Genomic DNA, 27,104 nt, shown 5'->3' with positions numbered 1-27,104 from the left:
ATTCTTGCATATGTTTTGAAAATAAAAAGCTTCAATTAAAAGAAAAAAATGGGGCAGCTAGGTGGCACAGTGGACAGAGCACCAGCCTTGAAGTCAGGAGGACCTGAGTTCAAATGTAGCCTCAGACACTTAAGACTCCCTAGTTGTGTTACCCTGGGCAAGTCACTTAACCCCAATTGCCTCAGCAAAAAAAAAAAGAAAGAAAGAAAGAAAGAAAAAATGGCTCCCGAAACTGCAGATGATAGAAGTAAAGGCAAATGGGAGACACAATAGTTATTTTCAGATATCTGAAAATCTGTCAATTGAAAAATATTCTCTACAGCTCCAGGGAACAGAACAAGGAAATTACGAAGCGTAGGAAATAGGCTATATCTCAATAAGAAAAAGACTTCTAAAAGTTAGTACTAGAATATCTTCCCCATTATTTTTGAGCTTTCCATCACTGGAAACGTTCAAACAGATCCTCAGTGATATAAAGAAGATTCAAGCATATTATAGAGGGAATTTCTAATTTTTGGTAGAAGATGAATTGTTAGGTAACTTCCAATTTTGTAAGTCTCATTTAATGATTCAACAACAAATGATACCAAGTAATACATATAAGTTTTGAGTTTTTCAGTGCAGACAGTTTCCATTGCTATTGAGGTTCAGAGGAGGAGTTCAAGAACATAGTCAAGTAAACCTTCATGTCTAGGTAGCAGCTACATGACACAGTGGACAGAATGCCAGACTAGGAGCCAGAAAGACTCATCTTAAGTTCAACACTGGGTTCAGACATTAGTTGTGTGACTCTGGGCAAGTCACTTCACTACCCTGTTTGCCTTGGTTTTCTAAGCTAGTAAATGATCTGGAGAAGGAAATGGCAAGCCACTCCAGTGTCTTTGCCAAAAAAAACCCAAATGGGATCATGAAAAATTGGGCACCACTGAAATGACTCAATAACAAACTTTGATGGGTCTAAAACTATTGAGTCTGGATAAGTAAAGAACAGTGGTTAGCCACAGCATGTTTTTAATCATAGGCTATCTTACTCTGCTGTCCCAAAACCATTCTCTGAGAATGCAAACCTATGGTACGGTTTCCCCTGGGTTTAACTTAGTTATGAAGAAAAATCTATTGCCTCCCTTACCCCACCTCCACTAAAACAAATTGCAGTCCAAAACCAAGTAGAAGTGCTTTAAAAGCCCATTTGAGTTCATCTATAAATGAAGATAATCAAGAGGTGCTTGTCTAGATTTTTCATCTAGCAATTACTTCTCTCCACAAATGGGGAGCAAAATGTGAAATTTAAATAGGTGAATTTTGTTACATGTTAGCAGCTGTGATTGAAGAGGCTGAAAACATTGCCTACAGGATAGTTTATGATTCTCTATGGATTTTTTTATACATACTTACCCTGTCTCCCACGATCATTTATAAGCAAAAGTTGGCCACAAAAGATACACATATTAAATAATATATAGGTATGCACACATTGTGTGCATGAACATCTGTTCATATAAAATGAATACACACATTGTTATGCTATAGTTTGTCATGAATATTGGATGCATCAACAGCTCAACACTATGTACTTTGAGTGTATTTAAGGGAATATTCCACCTATTTTTATTTTGTTAGCCTGAGAATCTCCAATCATCCTCCAAATCCCACAAATATCTCTGCGAAAATGATAGGGTCTCCCTTGGGAAGTAATTGAATGTCTTTGTTATGGTCTTAAATGATTTTTTTAAAGTACAAGAGCTAAACTCTTCTGAGGGGAGGTCTTTTTGTGAGTCCCAAGATTACTTCAGAGTCTTGTTTTCCATATGTTTAAATCATCTTTCTCACAAAGTTCTCAGGAGGACGATTAACATCTTTTCTTAAAATGTCTCAGAATTTCATGAATCTGAAATGCTTTAAGCATTCATTGTTAACTGTCCAAATGACTCATTTTACCCACTTGGCAGCAGAAATATGAGGTAGAAAAGGAAAACAGAGAAATCATCTCCTAAAACAGTGATCTCAAGCTTTCCTTTGTATATCAGAAACCATCTTAAATGCCATTATCACCATATAACATTTCATCTTATTTTTTTGCCAGCAGTTGGACTATAACAATCTACAATCTCATTCCTACAATGCCTTTTCACATAATCAAATGTCACTCCTTTATACTGCAAAGCATTTCATGATGGCTTCTTAATTTTTATATTGAGACATGCAGGAACCAGTATGTATGATAACAGTTGTGCTACTCAGCTTCAGATATCTCCTCCATTAGTTCAAATAAGCCAAAGTGATTTTACTGGAGGGATGAATATTAGCATGGATATTGAAATTAATCCCCTTTCTTTCTCAAGCAGTTGTTTAAATGCTGTGAGAAATTCTGTCCATTCATTCTTTAGGGAAAGAGTATGAGGCTGAGCAGATGGGTTTTAGTTTTGTCACTAATCTAAGTAAAGCAGTTAAAAAAAAAACTAGAATAAACTAAAACACTTTGGTTCTTATACAAGGAAATCTCACACTCTAATGTAAATTGTAAATGTATGCAAAGATTAATTAAGTACCTCTCCACACTCCCCAAACCCTTTCTTCCCATAAAAAAACCCTGAAAGACAAAGAAGCACCAAGTCTTGTAGTTCTCCATCTCATTGAATCATATGCTCTCAGAACTCATTATAGCAAAAAGGGAAAGTGAATAATTACCCTTTTAAAAATTTTTCCTCTTGCTTCAGAATAATTAAAAATAAAGGAAAACTTAACAGATCTAAGATACGAACATATTTTTTAAAAATTGAATTTTCTGATACCAAAGATCTTAAGTAGAAATTCTTATATTTGCTTCATGCCATTTTTGTCTGGGCAGCTAATCCCTGCCTGCTCCCTCATCCCCACCCTCATCCTGACCACATACCATGACCATGAAAACTGTACAGTAATTTCCATTTACTACAAAAAGACCAACATAAGGGCCATCAGATCAGCTTCTGGCTCCCCTCTTGCTGAACTCAGAAGTAAAGCCATTCATTGTTCCTGCAGATGTTTTTGTTTTCAGTACCAAAGGGAATGTCATTAAGTATTTTATCTTCATTTTTGGAAACTTTTATATTTTGATTAAAAGTTCTGTGGTTCAACCTTTATTTTCAGAGCTGTGGCCTGGTCTTCTACAAGTAAGTCTGCTGGGATGATTTAGATGAATGAATTTTTACTCTTGTTTAGGGAAAACAGCAAAAACTCCCTTGAATAATTATTAGTAGGTACAATTTATATGAGAAAATTATAATATAAATTTGAATTAATAAGTTCATCCTGTGGCTATAATTCTGTAGTATAGTAATGGCTCAATTTATGTGAAAAGTAGGAGGTACTTAATCATTGAGACATTACAGTTACTGGCAAAATTTAGAGGCTCCTTTGCTTTCTAGGAAACAAATGTAAATGATGAACAGCTTTAGTGCTGGAAAGTTAGGTAGAGTGCACATGCTGTACCAATTTTCAAACTATTAGAAGTAGAAAGAACTTTTAAGGTCTTCTCTTCCAACCACCTCATTTTACAAGTAAAGAAACTAAGGTCTGGAGCAGGAAAGGTCTACAACACAGAGAGGTTTAAGTGACTTTTTCAAATGACACTGCCAGTGTGAATCAAAGATGGGACTCTATCCATTATCCTGCAAAAACATTTATGAGGATCAAAACTGAAGATTTCAGCCAGTTTTCTGGATGTTTCCAAGTATCCAGCTGTGTGGAGGAATATTCTATTTTATTTTTATTAAAGCTTCTTATTTTTGAAACATATGCATAAATAAATTTCAACATTAACCTTTTCAAAACCTTGTGTTCCAAAATTTTCTCCCTCCTTTACTCCTTCCCTTTGCCTAAACAGCAAGATAATCCAACATATGTTAAACATGTGTTCCTCTACACATATTTTCACAATTATCATGCTGCACAAGAAAAATCAAATCAAAAAGGGAAAAAAATGAGAAAGAAAACAAAAAGCAAGCAAACAACCACACAAAAAAAGTGAAAAATACTGTGATCCACACTCAGTCCCCACAGTCCTTTCTCTTGGGTGCAGAAGGCTCTCTTCATCACAAGACCATTGGAACTGACCTGAATTACCTCACAGCTGAAAAGAATCACATTGGAGGATTATTTTAGCTTTAATCCCAAGTTTTGTGTTTAATAATTACAGTCTAGGAGAGCAGTTTTCAAAGTATGGTCCCAGGATGACCAAGGGTGCAGAGACCCTTCAAGGTCTTCTCAAGGTCATAATTATTTTCATAATAATACTAAAATACTTTAACTTTTAATATGGTAAATGTCAAAAATATCATCCATAAATAAAAACTCTTCGGGGGTCCTCAATAATTTTTGAAAGTGTAAAGGGGTCCTGAGACCAAAAAGTTTAAAAACCCATTGATTTACGAATTTGGTAATAGGAAAAAGAACTAGTTCTTTTTTTGTTGTTGTTAACAAATGAGCTAATTGAAGCCCAGAGAAGGGGATTGCCCTAATAAGCTCCATTCAAAGCCAAGATTCTTACAGGTGATTATTTTCTTTAGCAGTCTTTGATTCCTAGCTCCCAAACCATCTAGCATTCCTAGCTCAACCATCATTTCCCCCGAGTCCTAAAAAGGAAAGAGAAAGAGACCTAACTAAAAGACATGTCTCTTAATAAGACAGAAACTTGGTTTTAAGGAACAAGTTACCTAAGGCAATGATGACGCTATAGATGGAAAACATATGCTTATATACATGGGATGATTATTCTCAGTGACCAGTGAATTAAGAATCTACTTAAATCACAATAAACTGAGTTTATAAGTTTAAGTTCTTCCCAGGAGAGGCATGGCTAAGAGAAAATTTGATTATATAAAAGATGATTTGTAGACTTGACTAAATAGCATTTTGATGCTTTATTTTTCAATGAATTATTGAATAATTCCTGGTTTAAACATTCCATATCCCAAGAAGAGACTCCAATCATGTTGCTACACATTTTGAGGAGTGTAGCCCAGTTCTCATATTGTTTTAATGCCAAGTTTTCTCCTTGAAATCACCCATGACCACTTCCCTGTCTGTGCACTTGGGATACCTTTACTTTGACTGGCAACATGCTGTATAATGTAACATTTCTGCTAGGGGAGGCATTTCCTGGTGGAAATCTCCACAGGAAAGCATGCTGTTCTGCAGTTAATGAGACACAAAGATGGAGAGCAGTCTGGTTTATTCCCTCAACATTTGAAAGTCGTGTATAGGCTAATTGGCAGCTCTAATGAGTGGCCGGTCCAGTGAAATTGGTAGTCTGACTTGTTTTTTTAAAAGAGAATATTTCATTCCCCACCCCCTCTAGCCACTTTAGGCTAATCTTTTCTTATCAAGTAAAGTGAATAGAGTAGCTTTGCTTCCAAATAGAACAGTGGGGTGCAATGAAAGAAAAGCTTGAGGGAAAAATAGGCCCCATACTGAATAGGGGCTTAGGGCTAACTCCATAGGAGGATTCCACTTCTCCAGTTCACCAGTTTTAGGGGACTCTGGCCACTGAACTGGAAATAAAGCAGCATTCCTCCCGCTCCCTGTTTCAATATCTTCTCTCTCCCTGTCTCTCTGTCTCTCTCTGTCTCTCTGTCTCTATCTGTCTCTGTCTGTCTTTCTCTGTCTCTCTGTCTCTTTGTTTCTCTCTATCTCTGTCTCTATCTCTTTCTGTGTGTCACACACACACACACACACACACACACACACACACACACACACCCCTCTTCCCACTATCTGCTTTGTGTGAAAACTTCTGCACTCAAGCATTTGGCTCAATCAGACTGAGCCCTTTTATATCAAAGGGTAAGAAAACAACTGTAAAAATAAACCAAGATCTCAAATCCTAGTCAATTCATCTTGTCTTCACCTTAAGTTTAAAAAAGAAAAGAAAAAGAGACCCACGTGGTTTTGTAATAGTTACCAGGGACTGTCTTCAATGTATGTGTGTAGAAATAGCATGGGAGGTGGGGGGAAAAGGGGGATGAGACCAGGTGGTTTGGATTATAAAAATAACATTCTGACCTACCATGTGCATGAAACGTTTCTTTCAGTTGACAGGAACTGCTGTGCTTTCTCTGAAAATTGGGCTCATGGACTTATCCCCTCCCCCCACTCCCTGTATTTCCCCCAGTTTCTCACATATATAATTCCAATGTACCCCCAACATGTTTCCAGCCTGAAATATGGAGAGGGTAGTACTATATTAATGTAGGTCACTGTTTCCATGTTATCCTTTCTTTACAACCTCCATCTGGAAGGAAAATGCTACTGCCCCTGTATTAGGAAGCTGGAACACAGGCAAATATTCTCACTGAAAAGTGGTCAAGGTCTTAAAGAATTGAAAAGCCTACAATTAGCAATGTGCTCTGGATTGTGACATTCTTTGTGTTGAAATCCCTGCTCTCAAGATGAAAGTGAGGTGTCAGAAACATTGACCAGAGCCAATAGTATAGTCCATTTGATTGATATATTGACTCTCTGGAACGGGAGAAAAATCTACCTGACTACATATCCTCAAAAAGACCTAGAATAATTCTGATCTCTTATAAAACATATTAATTTTTTACCTCTTTTCCTTGTCACCTCCCTCTTTTTCCTCCCTTATATTGGAGGCTCCCAAGAATAGCATTTGCTACTGGGAAATCTTTTCCAAACACATTTGCCTTCAATTGTAGTAAGCAAGAAATTGATCTTTAGTTTCAAGCTTTCCATGCAAATGGAATCTCTGCTTCCCACTTACTGTTATCATAAGGATCTGTAATTGTAGACTTTTCCAAAATGATCATATGCAGATAGAAAAGCAAATAGAGAACTGCACTTAGAGTCAGAAAAATCTGAGTTCAAATTCCATCTTAGATACTTAAAAGATATGTGCCTCTGAATAAATCATTTAACCTCTGTCCAACTCTCCCTTCCCCACTCACTCCCCTAGTCAGCAGGTAATCCAATATATGTTAAACGTTTGCAATTCTTCTATACATATTTCCACAAATATCAAGTTGCACAAAAAAATCAAATCAAAAAGGAAAAAAAAGAAAGAAAACAAAATTCAAGCAAACAATAACAAAAAGAGTGAAAATACTATGTTATGGTCCACATAGAGTTCTCACTGGGGGGAGGAGGGAGAGATATATGTTTATCTAAGATAATGGAATATCTGCAGCTTTTAGCTATAGCTCAACTTGCTATTGCAAAATCTCAAGTCACAATTAAGGTATAGATCAAGGCCACATCCTTATGAGAAGTCTTCACTTCCATTCATAGTTATACTCATTTAGTTCACATCTATTTTATCTAAAAGGATAACATAAGAGACTGTCAGATGCTTTGCTGAAATATTGGCATACTATGACTGTCTACAGATCTAATAACCCTATTAAAAAGAGGAAATAAGGTTAGTCTGCTATGATCTATTCTTGATTAAATTGTTCAAGTCTTTGTGATCACTATTTCTCTTTCTAGATATTCAATAACTATCCTTTTATTATTATGGGATGGGGAAGGGGGTGGAATTGAGGTCTAATTCACTGTAGGTTACAAATTTTAACCTTTTCTCTTTTCAGTATTTCCTAAATTATTTAAAAAGATTTATGATCTTATCAGTTTAGGAATTCATATTACAATCCATCCATGTTTACCATACTGTGTCCATACCTACCCAAAGTCACTATTCAAAGTAAGGGAAGGTCCACCCAACATATCAGAGGCTTTTCTAGATTTCTCCCAGCATCAAGATGGTACCAGCAAAGCATTCTGGAGAGCCACCATCTCATGTCACATTCTTGCCATGTGATATGCCCATGTCTTTTTCTTTAAAGTTTGTTAACAATTGGAAAAAAATATGATTCTGATCGGTTTCTATCCCTTTTTCTGAAATATAAAAGAGGCTGAATAGGATTGGAAGTCATTTTTATTTTTTATTTGTTTCATGTATTACCATAGCCAAAAAAATTTCATCAGTTGACCAGCTTGCTATTGATGTGTTCTTCCATTATTATCAAGGCTGCTACAGAAAAAATAGAATCAATCTGCTCCTGGAACCACACTTTTTTCTAGTGGTTAAAAAAATAAGTCATAAAATGTACAGATTTTATTAAATGATCAAAAAAATCCCACTAATAAATTATATAATCTTAAGTTATTTCCATGTCTCAGTTTCACCAGTTGCAAAATAGGAATAATAATAGCATCATAGTTACAGGCTCTTATAAGGATCAAATGAGCTAACATATATGAAGTGCTTTTCATACCTTAAAGCCCTTAGAGGTCATCTTTTACTCAGAAGTAAACTCTTTCCAGTTATATGATATACTTCAGCACTTCAAAGATTATGACTTTGTGGTATAGTATTAATAAATATAATAAATAAGTGTACCTTCATAAATTCTGTTGATGATTTTCTGTGGTCAAATCAGTCATCATCAATTGACCAGTCCTCCAATGATGGATCTCTCTTAACTTAGCTAGCCTGGTCCTCAGACAATAAAATCCAGCCTTTTCATTTCAGTAGAAATTGCAGAAATTTGAACTCTATTGGTATAAATTCTAGAAACTCAAATTTCTCAAATATAGTGGATTAAATATGCACTTAAATATACAAATACATCAGGTATAAATGAGGTATGGAGCTAAATTATACTAGCAGATAGACACTCTCAGTAAATGACTAGGCAGAGTAAACTGTATCCAAACGGAGGGAGCTGGGCCAGACAACCTCCCAGATTCCTTTTGGCTCTATTAGAGCCCCTAAATTTAGATACTATGAAAATACCACCTCACCCTTAAGATATTTGTAATCTTTTAACCAGATAATAAGTTTAAGTAAAATTATGATAGATATGACCATTCCAAAATTCAAAACATCTTCTGCCATCACTTCATTTCAGATTTGCACATTTTTTGTCTAAATCTGTGATTTCCCAACTCCTATTTCTCCAAGGATCTCCTCAGTTCCCCCCGCCTTTTTTAATCTCTATACTTTCTGTGAATGACTACATCCCTATGAAGATGACTTCCATTTCTATATATCTAGTTCTAGAGTCCCTCCCAAATTCTAGTCCTAAATCATCAACTCCTCATTAGATATTTGGTATATTACATCCCAAATTCAACATTTTCAAACCTGAATTCATTATCTTTTCCTGTGAACCAAAAACATTGTAAATTTCCTTTTTTTCTGTCAGAGGTAAAACCATCCCTCTGTCACCCAGGTTTAAAACTTTGGAGAGAGTCATTTTTAATTCAGCACTTCCCTTCAACAATATCTTCTATATTTTCCATTCTCTCCAATCACATGGTCACCATTCTGGTTCAAGTTCTAATCATCTCTTGATTGATCTATTTCAATAGGCTACAGTTTTATCTCCTTGTCAAAAATCTCTCCTCTCACCTGCCCTACTACCCAGAGCTGCAAAAGTGATATTCCAAAAGCACAAAAATAACAAAGTTAGCTCCCTACTTGATGAATTCCCTATTACCTCTGGGATCATGTAAAAAACTCTTCCTCTTAGAATTTAAAGCCTTTTATGATCTGACTCTAACTTAACTTTCAAGTTTTATTTTACATTACTATCCGTCAAACACTATAACTCAGCCAAACTGTCCTTGCTGTTCCTCACCCAGGACGCTCCATTTCCTATGCTTTGGTACCGAATGCTAAGAATATATCTTCTCCTCACCTCCATGTTAGAATCTCTGGCTTCCTTCACTTAAAGCACTATCTGCTGCATAAGGCTTTTACTGAATCTCTCCTAAAATTACTTTGTATTTATTTGGCATATATTTTTCTTTGTATTCCTCCCAAAGTCTTTCTTTACAGAGGGCAGAAATTGAACTTTTAGTTCACTCCATTCTCCATCTATGGTTTTGCTTGGTTTCAACTCTACAGCAAGCCCAAGATAAGCTCATCATTTCCAGTCTCATCATCATGCTGCATGAATCTTGGCTATTCAACAACTTTTCATCTCCCTCAGTCTCTTCCATTTTCTGACTGGAGGGCTGGAGGATGAAGCCCCAAACCTTTCTTTGTTAAGGGTAGAGTTCATTACCAGCAGCTCTACCTAGTTTTCTGCTCTCCTTTTTCTAGCTTCCTTTTGTGCATTGTTCTTTTTTTTTTTTCCTTATTTGTATACCCATCCCTCAGCACAGAGTGATTTAGTAAATGTGTTGATATGGTCATTTCCTATCATTCTTTTACCAATCAAATACTCATTAAGTACCAATTGGTTCCAGGCACTGTGCTAGGCTCTGGGTATACAAGCACAAAGACTAAAACAACTCCTACTTGCAAGAATCCTACATTCTGGCCTTTGAGGGTTGCCTGGCTATTGAGAAGCTAAATGCTCATCATCCCTCAGATAGTATGAGGCAAGGCTTGAAACCAGATGTTTCTGACTCCAAAGAAGGTGATCTGTTCACTACTCCTCTCCAGATATCTCACAAGATAACCCACGGATGGCCTATTGATATTCTTAAGTGATATAACAAACTAAGGTAAATCATTTTAAATTTATAAAAGGACAATGTGAAGTTCTGTCTCCTGAGACAAAATTTCCTTCACTTGCTACCACCCCTCTCCTAATTCCAACTATCTCTGCCCTTCATTACCTGAACTCCTACTCTTTGCTACCTTCCTCTTCTATAATTCTATAATTGATAGTCTCCCCTTTGTCCTTGACTTCTTCCTCTTGCCCTTTCCCATTTTCTTACATCTGGAAGCCTGATTCCCAATACAAGGTAATATATCTTTAGCTACCATCTATTTCCTCTCCTCAAATCCCCTTAACTGTCTTTTCTTTCCACTTTCAACAGTGGATGTCTTCATTCTATGAAGAGGTAGAAGTACTTGTCCAGACTACCTTATGCTCTGGATTACATCACTTCCTATCTCCTGCCAAGGGCTTACTTCTTTTACATTTATCTTTGTCTCTTTTCATCTTCATTCTTTCTTCACTTCTCAGATTCATCTTTGCCAACTCTCATTTTTTCTAGTACAGAAACTGTGCCCTGGAGGACTTCACTTTTCCTGTCCAGAACTCCTGGCATGAAGCTCCTGTTGTATTTATTGATAGTTGAATCATTTGCCTACTACATCTAGACCCAGACTTCGGTCATTCTTCTTTTCAGTCCCCAGACTTCTTATGAACTGTCAGGCTATTTCACAAATATTTACTTTCACTATTTTCTCCCCTTTCCAGTTACAGAAATATAATCAAATTGACTATGTCTTTGCTCTTAGAAAGGGTAAAACAGTATCTCCTTATGGCTCCCCTCACCATCCTTGTAACTTTCCAAACCCTTTTGTTTCTGATCACAATTCTCCACCGCCTCTGCCCAGGAATGTAAGCTCCTTGAGAGCAAAAATTGACTTTGATGTTATACTAGTATTCCCTAGTGCTTAGCATGGTAGTTGGCACATAGTAAGTGCTTAATAAATGGTTTTTCTCCTCATTTACTAATTCTCTAAGACTTCCTTCTCTTATCCTTAACTAACATCGATCAAATATTTTTTGCTCTGTATTTCCTCATTCACTTATCTTCAATGAAGAGGTGGCCCTGATCGTTGTCAAGGCAAACTCCTCAATATGTATCCTTTATCTTGACCCATCTGGATTTCTCCAGCTGCTCATCTAAACATCAAACATTATCTCCTGTCTCCTTTCATGTTGCTTGCAAACGTGCCACACTTTTAAGAACTCTCACTTGATCTGAGTATTCCTGTTACCCACATTCCTTACCTACACTGTACCTTTCTAGTCTAAATTCCTTGCAATCAATAGCTTTCTATTTTGAGTGCCTTTGCTTCTCACTTCTTTACAATCTGGTTTCTAACTTCATCAGTCAACTGAAATTACTCTCTCCAAAGTTGCCAGTAATCTTTTAATTGGAAAATCTAATGTGTTTTTTTTTTCTCAGTCCTCATTCTTCTTGAACCTCTGCATCTTCTGACACGGTCAATCATGTTATACTAGATACTTTCTCCTCTCTAGGTTTTTGTGATATTGCTGACAGTTCTTTCTCCATCTTCTTTGCTGGATCTTCATCTACTAATTGTAGAAGACCCATTTCTCTATTTCCCCTATATTATCTATATATTATCACCTCATCAGATTCCCTAGGTTCAATTATCACCTCTACAAGTGATTATTAGATTTATATGTCCAGTTTTAACCCTTCTCCTGAGCTCAGGTCTCATATTGCCAATTTCTTTTTAAATTTTTTTTTCTTTTAAAAAAATCTTTCTTCCTTTATTTCCTGCCCCCCACCTCCTCCAGCAGTCTACAGTAAAGCATAGATATGTTTGTGTTTATATACATATATATCCACACATACATACATATCCACACACATATATACATACACACCCATGCCCAAACACATATTTACATATTCATTATCTGCTAACTTGTCTTGCAATATTTAACCTCCCCTCCTTCTATCCCAAGAATCTCTTCTACATTTTCTCCCCTTCACTTTTTTTCTCCCTCTTTATCCCATTCAGTTAATCTACAAACCTTATCCATCTCTTTTCGATCTACACACTCTTCTATCCTATTCCCTATCATATATATATATATATATATATATATATATATCTATATATATATATATATATATTTCCCTCTTTAACCCATTCTTGATGTGAGTAGGATTTCAGAACTACCAGCTTTCCTCCCCCATCTAATTCCTCCATGTTGACTCTTGTTCTTGCACTTCATTCATATTACATAATTACTGTTTTTACCTTTTCCTACACAGTTTTGTTTTTTATAATCACATCATACCTAATCTTGCTTTTGGACTTCCTAATTATTAATGACAATCTTAGAGATATAGTTTACATTTCCACATATAAAACATAAACAGTTTGTCCTTACTGAGTTCTTGAAATTAGTCTTTGATGTTGTTTTCTATTGAGTATAAGTTTGTTTGAAACAAAATCCTGAAACTCTGACAGTTCATTGAATGTCCATTTTTTTCATTCAATATCATTCTTGTTTTTGCTGAATATAAGATTTTCAGGCACAGACTCAGTTCTTTTGATTGTTGATATTTTAGGACCTGCAATCTTTTATTGTAGTCAGTGATAAGACTTGTGTGAGTCTAATTGTAACTCTAGCATATTTGAATTTTTTTGGTTGTTATTGTTATTGTTACTTGTAAAATTTCCTCTTTGATCTGGGGGGGGGTTTCAAAATTTAGCAATGATGTTTCTATGTTTTCCTTGTAAGATCTTTTTTAAGTGGCAATCAGTGGACTTTTTTTTCTATTTTTATTTTCCCCTTTTGTTTCATCACTTTAGAACATTATTTCATGCATTATTATATCTAGGTTCTTTTTTTAATCATAGATTTAAAGTATCACAATTATTCTTATGTTTTCTCTTCTTGATCCATTTTCCAGATCTGTTATTTTTCTTATGAGATGTCTTATATTCTATTCTATTTTTTCATTCTTTAAATTTTGTTTTATTTCTTGGTCTCATGGCTTCATTGGTTTCCCCTTGCCCAATTCTAATTTTCTAAGAGTTATTTTGTTCTTTAAGACTCTAGATCTCCTGTTTTAATTGGCTGGCTTTCTTTTCATAATCTGGTTTTTCTTTGATTTTATTTTTTCTTCAATCTCATTTGGTTTTTAAAGTCTTTTTTGAGTTCTTCTATAAATTATCTATAGGCAGGTAACCATTTAATATTACACTTTTAGATAGAAGAGACTTTTTTTTTTACTTTGATATATTAGTCTTCCTTATTCCCATAGTTACTTTCTATGGTTGGGTTCTTTCTCCTTTGCCTGCTCATTTTGTTTTTAAATAAAAGCTTGTTAGTGTAATTATTACTTCTAACTCTGGGGTAAGGTGGACTAACAGGTAAGGGGTTTAGGTGACTCTGGCTTCTGGGTCTCTGCTTGCTGTTTCAACGGAGATAGTTTGCAGGTGTTTATACATCACACTAGTCAAACTTCCATCTGGGGTCTGTCTTCTGGGTTTCTTAGGTTGCTTCAAGAGAACTCCTGTTCTTCCCTAAGTCTTATTTGTTTTTCACCAGTCAACATTTTTTCTGAGGTATAATTTTGCTTCCTTTGTGAAAGGAATCTGGAGAGCTTGGAATTTTTTAACTTACTTTTCCATCTTCCCAGAATCCTTTTTTTTTTTTTTTTAACATTTCAAAATCTGTATCCCATAGGTACCTTAAATTCAATATATCCAAATATATCACTTCCCAAAAATTTTATCTTTTTTTCCTTTTTTTCCAAATTTCCTATTACTATCAGAGACATTATCATCTTTCCAGTTACCTAAGTTCCCAATCCTGGTGTCTTCTTTGGTTCCTTTTACTTTCCATATCCAATCAGTTGTCAACCTCTATAAATGCTACCTCTATAACAACTTTCAAATAGTTCCTTTTATCTCTTTTGATATTGCCATTCTGCTAGTGCAGGTTCATCCAACCCACACCAACACTAAACTTCCTGGTTGATCACCCCTCTTCAAGTGTCTCCCTATTCCAGTCTATCCTCCATTTAGCCATCAAACTGACCTTGCAAAATCACAGGTTACACCACATCGTCTCTCTAGTCAATAAACCTGCCATATAATACATGTAAATACTTAATAAATACTTGTTAATCAACTGACTGAATTTTCTCTCTGCCTATAAATGTACTGAGGTCTCTGCCTTCCTTTTAAAAAATAATCATCACTTGACCTTGCCATCTCTTCAGATTATCATCCTATATATTCCTTCCCTTTCATCACCTAACTCCTAAAATAATCCGATATCTACAATACTAGACTCTACTGTTAACCTCTTACTCCCAGAGTTCTGACCCTATTACTCCACTAAAATGTTTTTGTTTTTTCCCCCCAGTGTTGCCAATGATCTGCTCAGGCTTTTGGTACCTCTTGTCTGGATAGATAGCTTAAATAGTTCCCCTCTTCAATCTATAATAGCTACTGAAAGAAAATAAAATATAACACACTATGTAAGGACACAGTAAAAAAAAAATGATGATTCATCCTAGGGGGGAAAAACAAATTGTTGTCTCTAGATAAGAGACGCTTGTAGCTTTTTGTAAATGTTTACTTCAGCTTCATTGCCTTAGATCAAGCAGAGTTCTTTAATAATTATAAAAGTATTTGGTCATGTCCTCTTCTTTCCTTCTCTTTAATGGGAAATGTTTTCTTATTCCAATAAAAAAAAGTCTTACCAGCTACATGGCAAATTTTCTCCCAGAAACTACCCTTTTCCCTTTGACTGACTTCCCCCTTTTCTCTACCTTTCTTTCATTTGAAAGGCATTGATTTTCTGTCTAAAACGATACATAATTCTGCTGGCTGGCTGCATATTCTATTCAAACCTGGATAAGTATAAAACCAAACTTTTGTCCTAAAGCTAGAACTGCTATCAATGAGCAGTCTTCCTTAGTATGTTAATAAATACTTTTCTTTTCACTTTGGAATTTCAAGTTGGTTATTCGACCCCTAGCCAGTAGATCTAATTGAAGACTGAAATTCTTTCCGGGCATTCCGGGAACCCAGGGTGAGAAATTCTACTCTTCATATTCTTCATAATAATATTCTTCATAATAATATTCTTAAGAATTAGACTATCAGAAAAACTGAGCATCACAGAATTTATGCTTTTGAATTGTGATGCTGGAAAATACTTTTGGGAGTCCTTGGACAGCAAGGAGATTAAATCAGTCAGTACTTGAAGAAATTAATTCAGGCTACTCATTGGAAAGTCAAATACTAAGGCTAAAATTTAAATACTTTGTCCACATAATGAGAAAACAGGAAAATACCCTCATGTGGAAAAAGATTGAAGGCAAAAGGAGAAAGGAATGGCAGAGCCTGAGATGGATAGAGAGTATTATGGAACCACCAAAAATGAACTTAGATTAGATTTTGAGAGATAGTAGAAAACAGAAGTTCCTGGCATTCTATGGAGCACAACTCAGAAAGAGTCACACATGATTGAATGACTGAACAAGAACAATATCTTGAAGATGCAGGTCTACTGCTACCTCACTCAAAAGTTTTCAGTTATTAACTATTAAACAAATACAGTCTGTAATTTAAAGCTCTTCACAATATGACTTGAAATGACCTTTCTAGTTAAAAAAAAAGTGACATATATTATTGTTTTTCATTTACTCTAAATTCTAGCCAAACTGGACAATGATCTGTGCCATTTCTCAGAGGTGTTCTCCAAGCCTAAAATATACTTTCCCTCTTTTCCAGAAGTTCTTAGAACCCTGGGTTTTCCACAAGGTTCAAATCAATTCAGTCCCAGCTTTTCCAAAATCCCCTTTTCCCTACTGCTCCTAGTTATTAGTGTTTTCTTCTGTCCTTTATTCAGATGTATTTATTTAGTTTCAGACCTTCTATCTTCCTGAAGTAAATTGGAAGTTTCTTGAGGGAAAAGACTATTTAATTTTTGTATTTGTCAACACCTTGCACATAGTAGGTGCTTAATACTTTTCTTTTTAAAAAAATATTAAGACTTTTTTTGTTATATTTTAAGTCCAAACTATCTTTCTCCCTCCCTCCCCAACCTGCACCTAGGGTGCCCAATGTGATGCAGATTTATAAATATATGCAAAACCATATTATGCATATTTCTATTTGTCAGTTCTTTTTCTAGAGGTGGATAGCATCTTCCTTCAAAAATCCTTTGTAGTTCATTTGAATATTTATAGTACTCCAAATAACTGTAATATACAATTTTTCTCTGAACAATATTGTTGTTACTGTATATATACAATGTTCTCTTTATTCTGCTCACTTCACTTTTCATTATTTCATGCAAAGCTTTTGATGATTTTCAAATATCAACCAGTTCATCATTTCTTACAGCACAATGGTATTTCATTATAATTATATACCATACAACTTGTTTAGGCATTCCCCGGTTAATGGGCATCCCCTCAATTTCCAAGATGTTTAATAATTTTTGTAGAGTTGAGTAACTAAGTAGAAACACACTTCACTTTAGTTCACTTTTGTCCTTTGGGATGAGATCTGGCATAAGATTAACATTTTCTCAGTATACTGCAACAAATGAGAGACATTTTTCTCCAGTATTTCTCCAGACTCAAAATCTTGTCTACCAGGTATGATAATTTGTTGTCTGGAAGGATTTCTAAGCATGAAATCTCACTATCTCTGGTCTTTCTTCCTAGTAAAAAGATCAGCCCACAAGCAAGAAGATTTTATTCTGTCTTGCTTATTTTCTTATTATTATCCACCTTTTTATAGTAATTGATAATATTCATCTTCACAATTCTCTATTCACCTTCCTTCCTACTCCATGTAAAATAACAAGGAACATAGATAAAGAGTTGGGAAAGACTCTAGTTCGTTCTCCATTCCCATTTTACAGAAGAGGAAACTGAGGCATAGATGTCAAGTGAATTGTGCAAGATTAAGAAATAAATGATAGTCAAAATTTGAACCCAGGACCTCTGGATCCAAGGATCTTGCTTCTGACAGTAGAGTAACTCAAAGACAAATATTCTTTGGCAGAATCAGCAATTGAAATATGCAGTCACAAAAAACTCCTTCCTGCATCCCATCAGATACTTACATTTTGTTATTTATCCTCTTCTACTCCTTCTAACCACTCAGCTCTCTACTACCATTATTAATTCCCAAAGGAAGTGAGATTATTGGCTGGGGGAGATTAAGAAAAGGAAGGAGGTTGGGGGAAGGGGGAAATAAAAAGTGGGCATATAAATTGGACTGCACTGTAGAATCTTCTGTCCTTTCTAAGTAGTTCCTGGAAAGTTTAAGAAACACTGAATTAGTTATACTGAGTCTGGGAGCAGAGGATATATAAATTCTCTATGCAACTTTGCCCACATTTTGTGACTTTTCTGTGACACATGTTCCTGGTTACTCTGTGTTGTCCCTTAAAATGATCTTAGGAACATAGATTTAAAGCCAAAAGGGACTTAAAGACCATCTTGTACAACCTCCGCGTTTTACAGATGAGGAAACTGAGGCACAAGAAGTTTCCTTGACTTGTCCAACATCAAAAGTGATAGAAGTAGAATTTGAGCCTAGTCCTCTTGACTCTATACTGTCCTTTCTACTGTACAATATTGTCATGTTTTTGATGACATGATACAAAGTCTTTAGACTTCTTTCCTGGAAGAGTCTTCATAGATGTATTTTTCACAAAACAGCTTCAGCATAAGGGATTGTTGGTATTGAAAGCTGGGAGCTTTTGAAATGATTGTCATAGTTTATAAACTAACAATGAATGGAATCTATTAAACAGCCTGATAAATACTTTGGTTGATATCTCTTGCCAGTTGGAAATTATAGCACCATAAACTAGGAATCAGTGAGAGGATAGTGTTAATAAAACAATGTTGTTCATTAAACATTTTAGCTTTGTAATTTTGTAAGTTGTTAAAGATAGAAGTTAATTTTGTTAATAAGTAGGTTATCATATACAGAATAATTTATAAACATCTATTATTATGGTGTTCACTAAAGATTATTAATGTAATACATACCATAAAAGCCCGACTCCCTTGGCAGGGTATTGATGTTTGGGAAATGCTTTAAAATAATCTTAGGATTTATTCCTCACTTTACTTATTCTCATGGCTGAGTCTGAACAGTGCTAGTTCAACACAAGTGTGTTGCTTAGAATCAAGGAATGTTGGAGCTATAAAGGTCTTTAGAAAACATATTGTCCAATCCTTTCATTTTGCAGGTGAAGAAACTCACTACAATGGATGTTTAATCACATTTCATTGTTTTAAAAAATTGTCTTTTTGATTTATTGGTTAATTGTTAATTTAATAAAGTTAATGATTTTTGTCCTTTTGGCTCTATCCATTTAGGCTTGGTTATTCTAACAAGACTATTTCACAGGAAAGATAGCAAAAGAATTTTTCTTTCTTATGCAAGACTAAGTTTTTATGATTTGGGAAAGGAAATAGAAAGATTCCCCAAGGAAGGGAGTGATCTTTCTAGAAGAAAAATGCAGATACTATGTTTTACCTTGATCCCAAAAATGTTAAAGGAAGGAACTAATGAATTTTACATAGACTTTTTAAAAGTACAATTGAGTTTCAGAAATACAATAGCAAAAGAAGTACTTTGATGACACAGAATTTTTTTCATTTTATATGCCTATTAATTATGCACTTTCTCCCCCATATTAATAGATGATTTAATAATTTGGAACAACAAGCAGAGACATATGACTTTTTATAAAGTCTTGATATTTTTAAGTCTTCATAGTTCCTTTTAATGTTCTCTGAGTATAAGGCTCATTCTGTCCTTTCAGATATAGGGTCCTTTGATCTCCCATTTGGTTGTAAATGTATGCCTGTTCTTTGATCTGATACTTAACTGGTTTTACTTAAAAGAGAGAGCTTCTTTTATCAATGTGGTGTTTACTAGTTCTCTTTCTCCCAAAGATGGTTTAAATTGGAATTATTTAGATTGAAAGTTATAAAGTTCCATGAGAGCCATTCTGCAACCCCAAATGCTCCATTTTATGTTTAGCAAAGTCAAATATATTTCAAACTTAACCACTTTTGCAGTTGTCTTTTAATACTCGCAAAACATGTGGAAAATTAGCACCCTATTAAAAGAAAACAAAGAATGGCAAATGGAACTTGATATATCATTCACCATGCAGTCTGTGCAATTGCTCACCAGGAATTCCAGGTATTATATTTTCAAACATTCCTGTCCCATAATGCCATAGAAGGTGAATAGAAACAAGAATTTTGTTTATTAGAAAAACAGGAAAAAAAAGGAAAAACTGCAAAGAAGAAAAGTAAAAAAGGATGTTTAAAAAATTTTAAATATTACTTCAGAGCTTCTACAGATTTTTAGCACACTCTGAGATCCCTGAACTGCAGAATTAGGACCTCTGTGACTAAGTTTCCTGTATCCAAAAGCCCAAAATACAAAGCAGTGTAGGTATCTGACCAGTCCTTTATCTCAGTGCTAGAGACAGTTAAAAATTTTCACTGGATAATTGGCTGTAGGCCTGAAACTTTCCTAGGCAGGCTTTAGGGAGTGGCTGAACTTGTCAATCAAAATCATTGTGTAAATGCTGCAAAATTTTCTGCATAAACTTTTTTGAACTCTAATCATGTTTTCAATTTTAAAGGATAAAGGAACTGTCTCTTCTAGTTAAGAGTCAGTTAAAAGCCTTCCCCTGATAATTGCCTTTTTTTTCTTTTTGGAAACTGAAAGGCTGAAATGTAGCATCTATTCATGGTCTTTACCCCTCTGTTGGTCTGCAGGAAGATCTGACCTTTTTCATTTTTCTAAACTGGCCGACAAACCGTTCTTCCCTTCCCTCTCTTCCCCCGCTCCCCCATCTCTTAGGCAGCCTGGTAGACCTCTGTTCTCTGAAGCTCATTATATAAATGCTGAAAGTACTGCAGAAACCCTCTGTGCTTTAGTCCTTCTGCAGGTCAGAGTATCGGACCTAAAGCATTCAACAGCCTGTCTTCTACAGTAGCAGAGATTACAATTAGTCAGTCAATATTTATTAAGCACACATTTTGTGTCCTGTGCTAAGTGTAGGAAATAAAAAGAAAGGCAAAAGATTCCCTTCTCTCAAAGATCTCACAGTGTAATGGGGCAGGCCATATGCATATAATCATGTACAAGATAAATTGCAAATAATCAACAGAGGGAAGCCATCATCATGAAAGTTTCCTGTAGAAGGTAAGATTTAAGCAAGGATTTGAATGAAGCAACGACTTGAGGAGAGTATATTACATAGAGAGGGAGAGGGAACAGCTAGAGAAATTCCAGTCCAGAGATGGTCCAAAGATGGACTGTCTGGTGGGAGGAAACAGATCAGTGAGAGTAGATCAAAGAATATATGAAAAGGATTAGCATAAGATGTAACTGCAAAGGTGAGAGGGACAGATTATGAAGAGTTTTGAATGCAAAATAGTGTTTTATATTTGATCCTGCAGAAGATTGAGAACTGTTGGAGTTTATTGAATAGTTTATTGAGTGACATGTTCAGAACTTTAGGAAGATCCCTTTGACAGCTAAGTGGAGGATGAACTGGAATGGGGAGAAGCTTGAGACTGAGAGACTAACCAGAAGTCTATTCAATAGTCCAGGTGTGAGGTGATAAGGTTCTATTATAAAGTAACGCGAGGTGTCAGGAGAGAAGGGAACATATTCAGGAAATATGCAAAGATTCCAGGACTTGATAACAGACTGGCTTTGAGAGGAGATGGTGGCAGAGAGTATAAAGTTGAGGATGACACCTAAGTTGTAAACCTGAGTGACAAGGAAAATGGTGGTACATTCAACGGTAATAGGAAAGTTAGGAAGAAGGGACAGTTTAAAGGGAAATTAGATTTTGGACACATTAAGTTTAAGATGTTTATGAGTCATCCAGTTCAAGACATCCAATAGAAAATTAGAGATTCAAAACTGGTAATCAGTAGGATTAAACAAGTAGATTTGAGCATCATAAAAATAGAAATGATAATTGAATCCATTGGAGCTGTTGAGATCACCAAGTGAAATAAAAAAGAAGAAAAGAGAGCAGTGTCACGAAAACCTAGAGAGAAGAAAGTATTAAGGGGAAAGTACTGTGTCTATTTTTAAAAAATTCTACAGCTAGTGAAATTGTTATAGATTAGAGGGAACCATAGACATGAAGCAAAACATATTCTAACTAATAGAAACTAATAGAAAATTAGTTTAGAAATTAAAAGAAAATTGAGGACCATTTCTAGAGAAATGGTGAAAACACATGTAAGAATTTTGTTGTTGTTGAGTTGTTTTGATCATATCCTACTCTCTCATTTGGAGTTTTCTTGATAAAGATAATAGAATGGTTTGTCCTTTTCTTCTCCAGATTATTTTACAGATGAGGAAACTGAGGAAAGAGGATTAGATGACTTGCCCAGAATTACACAGCTAGTTAAATAATCAGATTTGAATTTAGGACTTCCTAAATCCTGGACCAGCACTCTATTCACTATGTCACCTAATTGCCCCATATGTAAGAATAGTCCACCCCCCAAAAAGCAGATGGATAAGCACATTGTTGGCCTTGATAACTCCTTTTTCCTGTTCCTTTTCCTACAAATCATTCAGTGCTGCCTTAGCAGAGCAGAGGCCAGAAGGGATGCAGCCAAAGTGGCCTTGATCAATTCCCTCTTCAATGAATTACCTTCTCGCAGGATCACTAAGGAGTTCATCATAGAAAGTGTTCAAGAAGCCATCGCCTCCACCAGCGTAAGTGCTCCCTACAAGGGGTGAGAAGTTGACAGCAGTGAAAATGGTTGTTTGGGGATCATCAGATTTTTTTTTTTTTAAGATCCACATGCAGTTGATCTTTCTTATTTCACTGAAATTTGATAAGGAAAAAAATATACTGGGCTAATTAAGTGCCAGCTCTTATCTCAGGGGAAAACAGTTCACCTCTCAGAGACAATTTCTCAGTCTTTAATTTAAGGTTGATAGTTTTTTATCCCTTAATCACAGCCCTGTGAGAAGCTAACTAATTCTTTAAATGTTTAGAGGGGTGCTAATTCGTCTAAGGCTATAAGACCCATTTTGTTAATGGTTTCTTCAATATGCTAAACTTTAAAATAAGCTAGTGACCTGAAATAATAAATATACCTCCTAAATCTGAAGTATTTATTCCTTTCTTATGCCAAGGGATCAAGCTCACATGTTTCAAAAGATTTTCAAAATTTCTGTCCATTGATTTATATGGAAACATCTCAGTGATCAGGGAGTGAATTATTTTACCTGGAGATATTTTTCCTGGGAATATTTTCCTGCCACAATACTAAAAAGAGATGAAATCAGGGACAGATACAAAAAAATTGTGTGTGTGTGCATGCACATGCATATAACACATGATTGGTATTTGACTTCATTCCAAAATTGAAAATAAATCTGACTTTTGGAGTATTGTCTATTGATGATCATTCACACACCTCTTTTCCTTTCAATACCCTAGTCCTTCACCAGAGCTCTAGATATGGAATCAGAAGATGTCAGATCAAATTTGGGTGCTTAGTTTCTCTGATTCTCAATTTCTTTATCTGTAAAATGAGGGAGTTGGATTAAGCAATCTCCACCTTGGCCTTAGGCTAACTAAAATGATTCTGTTATACTGAAAGAAATTTCTGTTTTATATGTGTAGCATGAAGTTAAACTATTTCTAGAGTTATCTTAGCCTATGCTGTTTTGATCAAACTGCTCTTATCACTTATAAAAGATCAAAGGGCAGGAGAGTACTTGTGCCAGCAAAGAGATGTTTGGGAGACTTCTATATCTGACTTTGGATGAAAGAAAGCTTTTATTGCTAAGTCTTGTGAATTTCACATGAATATTTTTGAGACACCAAGTTAGGGAGATGAAATCTTGGTTTCTTTAGGTGTGAAATTTACCCCCAGGGTGGTAAGGATGTTAGGGAATTTCTTAATGTAAAGGTAATTTATCATTTTTTAATGAAAAAATTTAAAGTAAAAAAGTATAAGCTTTGCAGATCTCTGGGCATATTTCCTCTGGGATATTTAAAAGCCAGCATAAATATTTCAGTAGCAGTACATTAATGTTATTGCATTCAAAAGCTATGAATTTGCTGCTACCCTGGTGTAGTCTGCTTTGTTTGTTCAGTCCCACAAAGCTGCTATTGCTCACCTTCAGAGGAATTCCTGACCATTCACTACTGGATGGTCTTTATTAAAGGACCTAATTCTTACTAGATCCATTTAGCCCACAGGCCTTTTCAAAGCTTGTTTCCCTCCCAACTATATTTGAAGGAATTCAGTTTCTACCCTTTACCCATCTACCTAGTTTCCCGAGACTTAAATAATCCAAGCATGAAGGAAATACGAGCCAAGATCCCCATCTATGCCAAAGAGAAGAGTTATAGAAAGCCTCACTCACAAATCGTGAGGGTAAAGTATGAGTGATTCTTGTGGCCACAGAATTCTTTATAGATCAAGTTCATGCTTTCTCCTATTAGTGCTTAGGAAACTGCTATGATTTAAAAGATTATTTTGGAAGACAGTGAAGAAGACAGAAGGCAACATATAAAAATGGAATGAGAGAGAAGCCTATATAAATAAAAAATCAATTTGTAACTGATTTCTATTATTCTAGAACTTACAGGTCTAAAACTAGAAAGGACTTCAGGGGTCAGCTAATCTAAGTTTCCTGTTTTACAGAAAAGAAAACTGAGGCTCAAGGAGATTGGATTACTCAATCAAGTAGCAAGCATTAAAGACATAATATAAAGGAAGGGGGAAGGGAAAGGAACAAGCATTTATTCATCACTTTTTATGTGCCATATATTGTGCTATATGCTTTACAAATATTATCTCATTTGAACCAAGGTCTGCAAACACAGTACTTTCTCAACTGTATAGAACAACCGTTAAATTGAGTTTCATTATGATGAAAAACTTATTTAAAAAACTTTTCCATTCTGAGACAGTTTAAGAATCTTACCTTATCCAAAATCAATCACTGAACTAGTTTTGGGGTAGCTTATTGTCAAGCCTATTTTATTTCTCTGAGGATATTGTCATAAGACATGGTGAAGGAGAACTCGTGGAACAAAAATCCGCAAGTAATCTTTTCTTCTAATGCTTTTCTCCAAGGGCACTATAAATGATGCTGATGACCCAAGTACCAGCATAGGAGCCTATCACTATATGCTGGAGTCAAACATGGGGAAAACTATGTTGGAATTTCAGGTATTAATTTTCTTCTATTTATTTATGTATGTCTCCCCCCTCTCCTTCCACCCCATATCCCTTCACACACACTTACATGTGGATTCCTTCAGGCAAAGTACTCCAGGCTCCAAGTATTTTATGGGTCAATATCTCTATTTTTATCTCTATCTCTATTTATCTGTCTACAAATGAACTGTGTCATGAGTCCCCACCAATACACTTACTTTTATTATTTAACCAGAGGTCACAATTAGTTCAAAGTAGATATTTAATGAAATATAATAGGAAAATTAGTAATTAAACATTTCCTTATTAAGAAAAAACGAAAAACCAAACCATGTTATCAGTGGGAAGAGTAAATACCTCTACAGAATATGTGGCAAGGTAACATATATGGAGAGGAACACATAACATGGAGCATGTGACCGGGAGTTATATGTATAGGGGACAATTCATAGTTCCAAACTGTGGGGCATCCATATCTTCTGGCATCATGTCATCATGTTATATACCTGCTGTTACTGCTTCCTACTGGTCTCAAGTAGAATATAGTCTCTGCCAGTTGGTTCTCTGGTAGTTTTCTGTTCACTGCCAAGGATGAGTCCACTATGTATGTGTTTGTGGAGCTTCAATGTCCAAGCTCAGAAGTGTGTGTATGTGTAGAGAGGCAACATAAGGTACTTGATAGAGAGCTAGTTTCAGAGTCAGAAAGACCAGAAGTCAAGTCCTGCTTCTGACTCTTAATGGCTAGGTAGGTGATTTGGGGCAAGTTATTTGATAGTTCAGTGCCCCAGACAACTCCTTACAATGATAAATTAGTAGCTCATCTGTATTGGTAGAGGGAATTTCCTTACTGGAAGTTCCCTACATCAATAAAATAACATATCTTATTTTTAAAAAAACCAATACAAAAATCAACAGTTGATATTTTTATTGTTTTTTAGAGCTTGGTAAATACTTAACATACATTATTTCCTTTTGATCTTGACCACAATCCTGTCAACTAGGTAATGCCAAAATTATTATCTTTATTTTATAAATCAAGATTGAGAGTGAACATGATTGATCCACAGTCACTTGGCTAGTTTGAGACAAATTCAAGATCAGAACCCAGGGCTTCTGACTCTGAATACAGAAGAATTTTCAGTAGATCCCACTGCCTTTCTACTTCTAGTAAGGAGCTCACTTTCTTAGGGTCTAATGCCTCACCCCAAGAAATCTGGGGAAACCCAGTACTAGATTTATAATCCAAGGAGTTAACAAAAGACAAAACTAACCACAGGTCAAGTTTTCTGACAATGTAAAATCAAAGAGACACCATACTTTTGTTGCTATGTTGCATTTCAGGCTTCTGGAAATAGCAGCTTGTATGTGTTTTTGTTGCTATTCAGTGAAAATCAGGAATTATTTTGACTTTGCCTAAGGTGGTTGAGTTAATTCCACTAAAAGCAGGGGGATGAACAGAACAAACTTGTAGAATTCTATCCTGTGCTACAAGTCAGGAAAGGGTCTGTTCATTCTTTTCTTTATTAAAACTTTTATTGGTCAATAAAGGATTGTGTATTTTCTGTATGCTCCAGGTGTATGTGTAGTATACTGTCCATAAATATTAAGTAATTATGTGAGCTATATTGAACAAATGCTTCCCAAATTTTCAAAACCAGATGTTGGTGGATGCAGGAGGGAGAAGACCCATCCTGATAGAATAGATCTAAACTCCTGAAAGTCCTTTCCATTCTTCCTTTTCATCAGATATGTTTGTATGCTTGGAAACCAGGACTTTTTAGCCTGGGTTAGACATGAAATCACCCTGGATATACATGTGACTCCCACCCAAAACGAGATGTTTCTGCAACAGGAACCACAACTCAATATCCCTAATGGTCACAACACATCAGAAAAACAAGCTCATATGAATCACACAGGATAAAATACAAGGCTGGTGTTTTCTGACTGCTTTGGAGACACCAAGGAGATCCATTTTCCAGTTTGGAAAGTGAAATGTGAGATGACTGCATAGCTTCAGGATTATGTAAATGTAGAAAACAGTTTTTTGGGGAAGGAGTAGGTTTGTTGTGAAGAAGATTCCAGGCATGATTTGTCGGGGAAAGGGGAAGCTAGACAAAAAGTCTCTTCAAGGTCAGATTACAGTCAGCCAGGTGCCATCTTTAACTTGAATCTGCAGCTGGTTAGTCCTTGAGAACTAATACAATTCCATAAAGGACTGTTTGTTTATATCTTGCTAAACTACCCAGGTCACCTTTAAAAAACCTCATGCCATAAACAAATTTCCTCTTAAATCTGTTCTCTTGGGTGGGGAGATGATGCCCACCTGTTTTCCAAGTTATCAATTTACAATGTTTGTTTTTTCT

General features: G+C 35.5%; 1 protein-coding gene across 1 annotated transcript in view; it reads left to right on the top strand.

The window, feature by feature from the left end:
- Positions 1–27,104, top strand: part of LIX1 (limb and CNS expressed 1) — a 59,811-nt gene that overhangs the window by 21,201 nt on the left and 11,506 nt on the right. The window contains exons 3-4 of the mRNA XM_003759485.3: positions 22,130–22,270; positions 24,655–24,750. Of these exons, the coding sequence (XP_003759533.1) occupies positions 22,130–22,270; positions 24,655–24,750 (237 nt within the window). The remainder of the gene's footprint in view (positions 1–22,129; positions 22,271–24,654; positions 24,751–27,104) is intronic.

Source organism: Sarcophilus harrisii, chromosome 1 (genome assembly GCF_902635505.1).
Source record: "Sarcophilus harrisii chromosome 1, mSarHar1.11, whole genome shotgun sequence".
NCBI lineage: Eukaryota > Metazoa > Chordata > Mammalia > Dasyuromorphia > Dasyuridae > Sarcophilus > Sarcophilus harrisii.
This window is presented reverse-complemented; position numbering and strand designations above follow the sequence as displayed.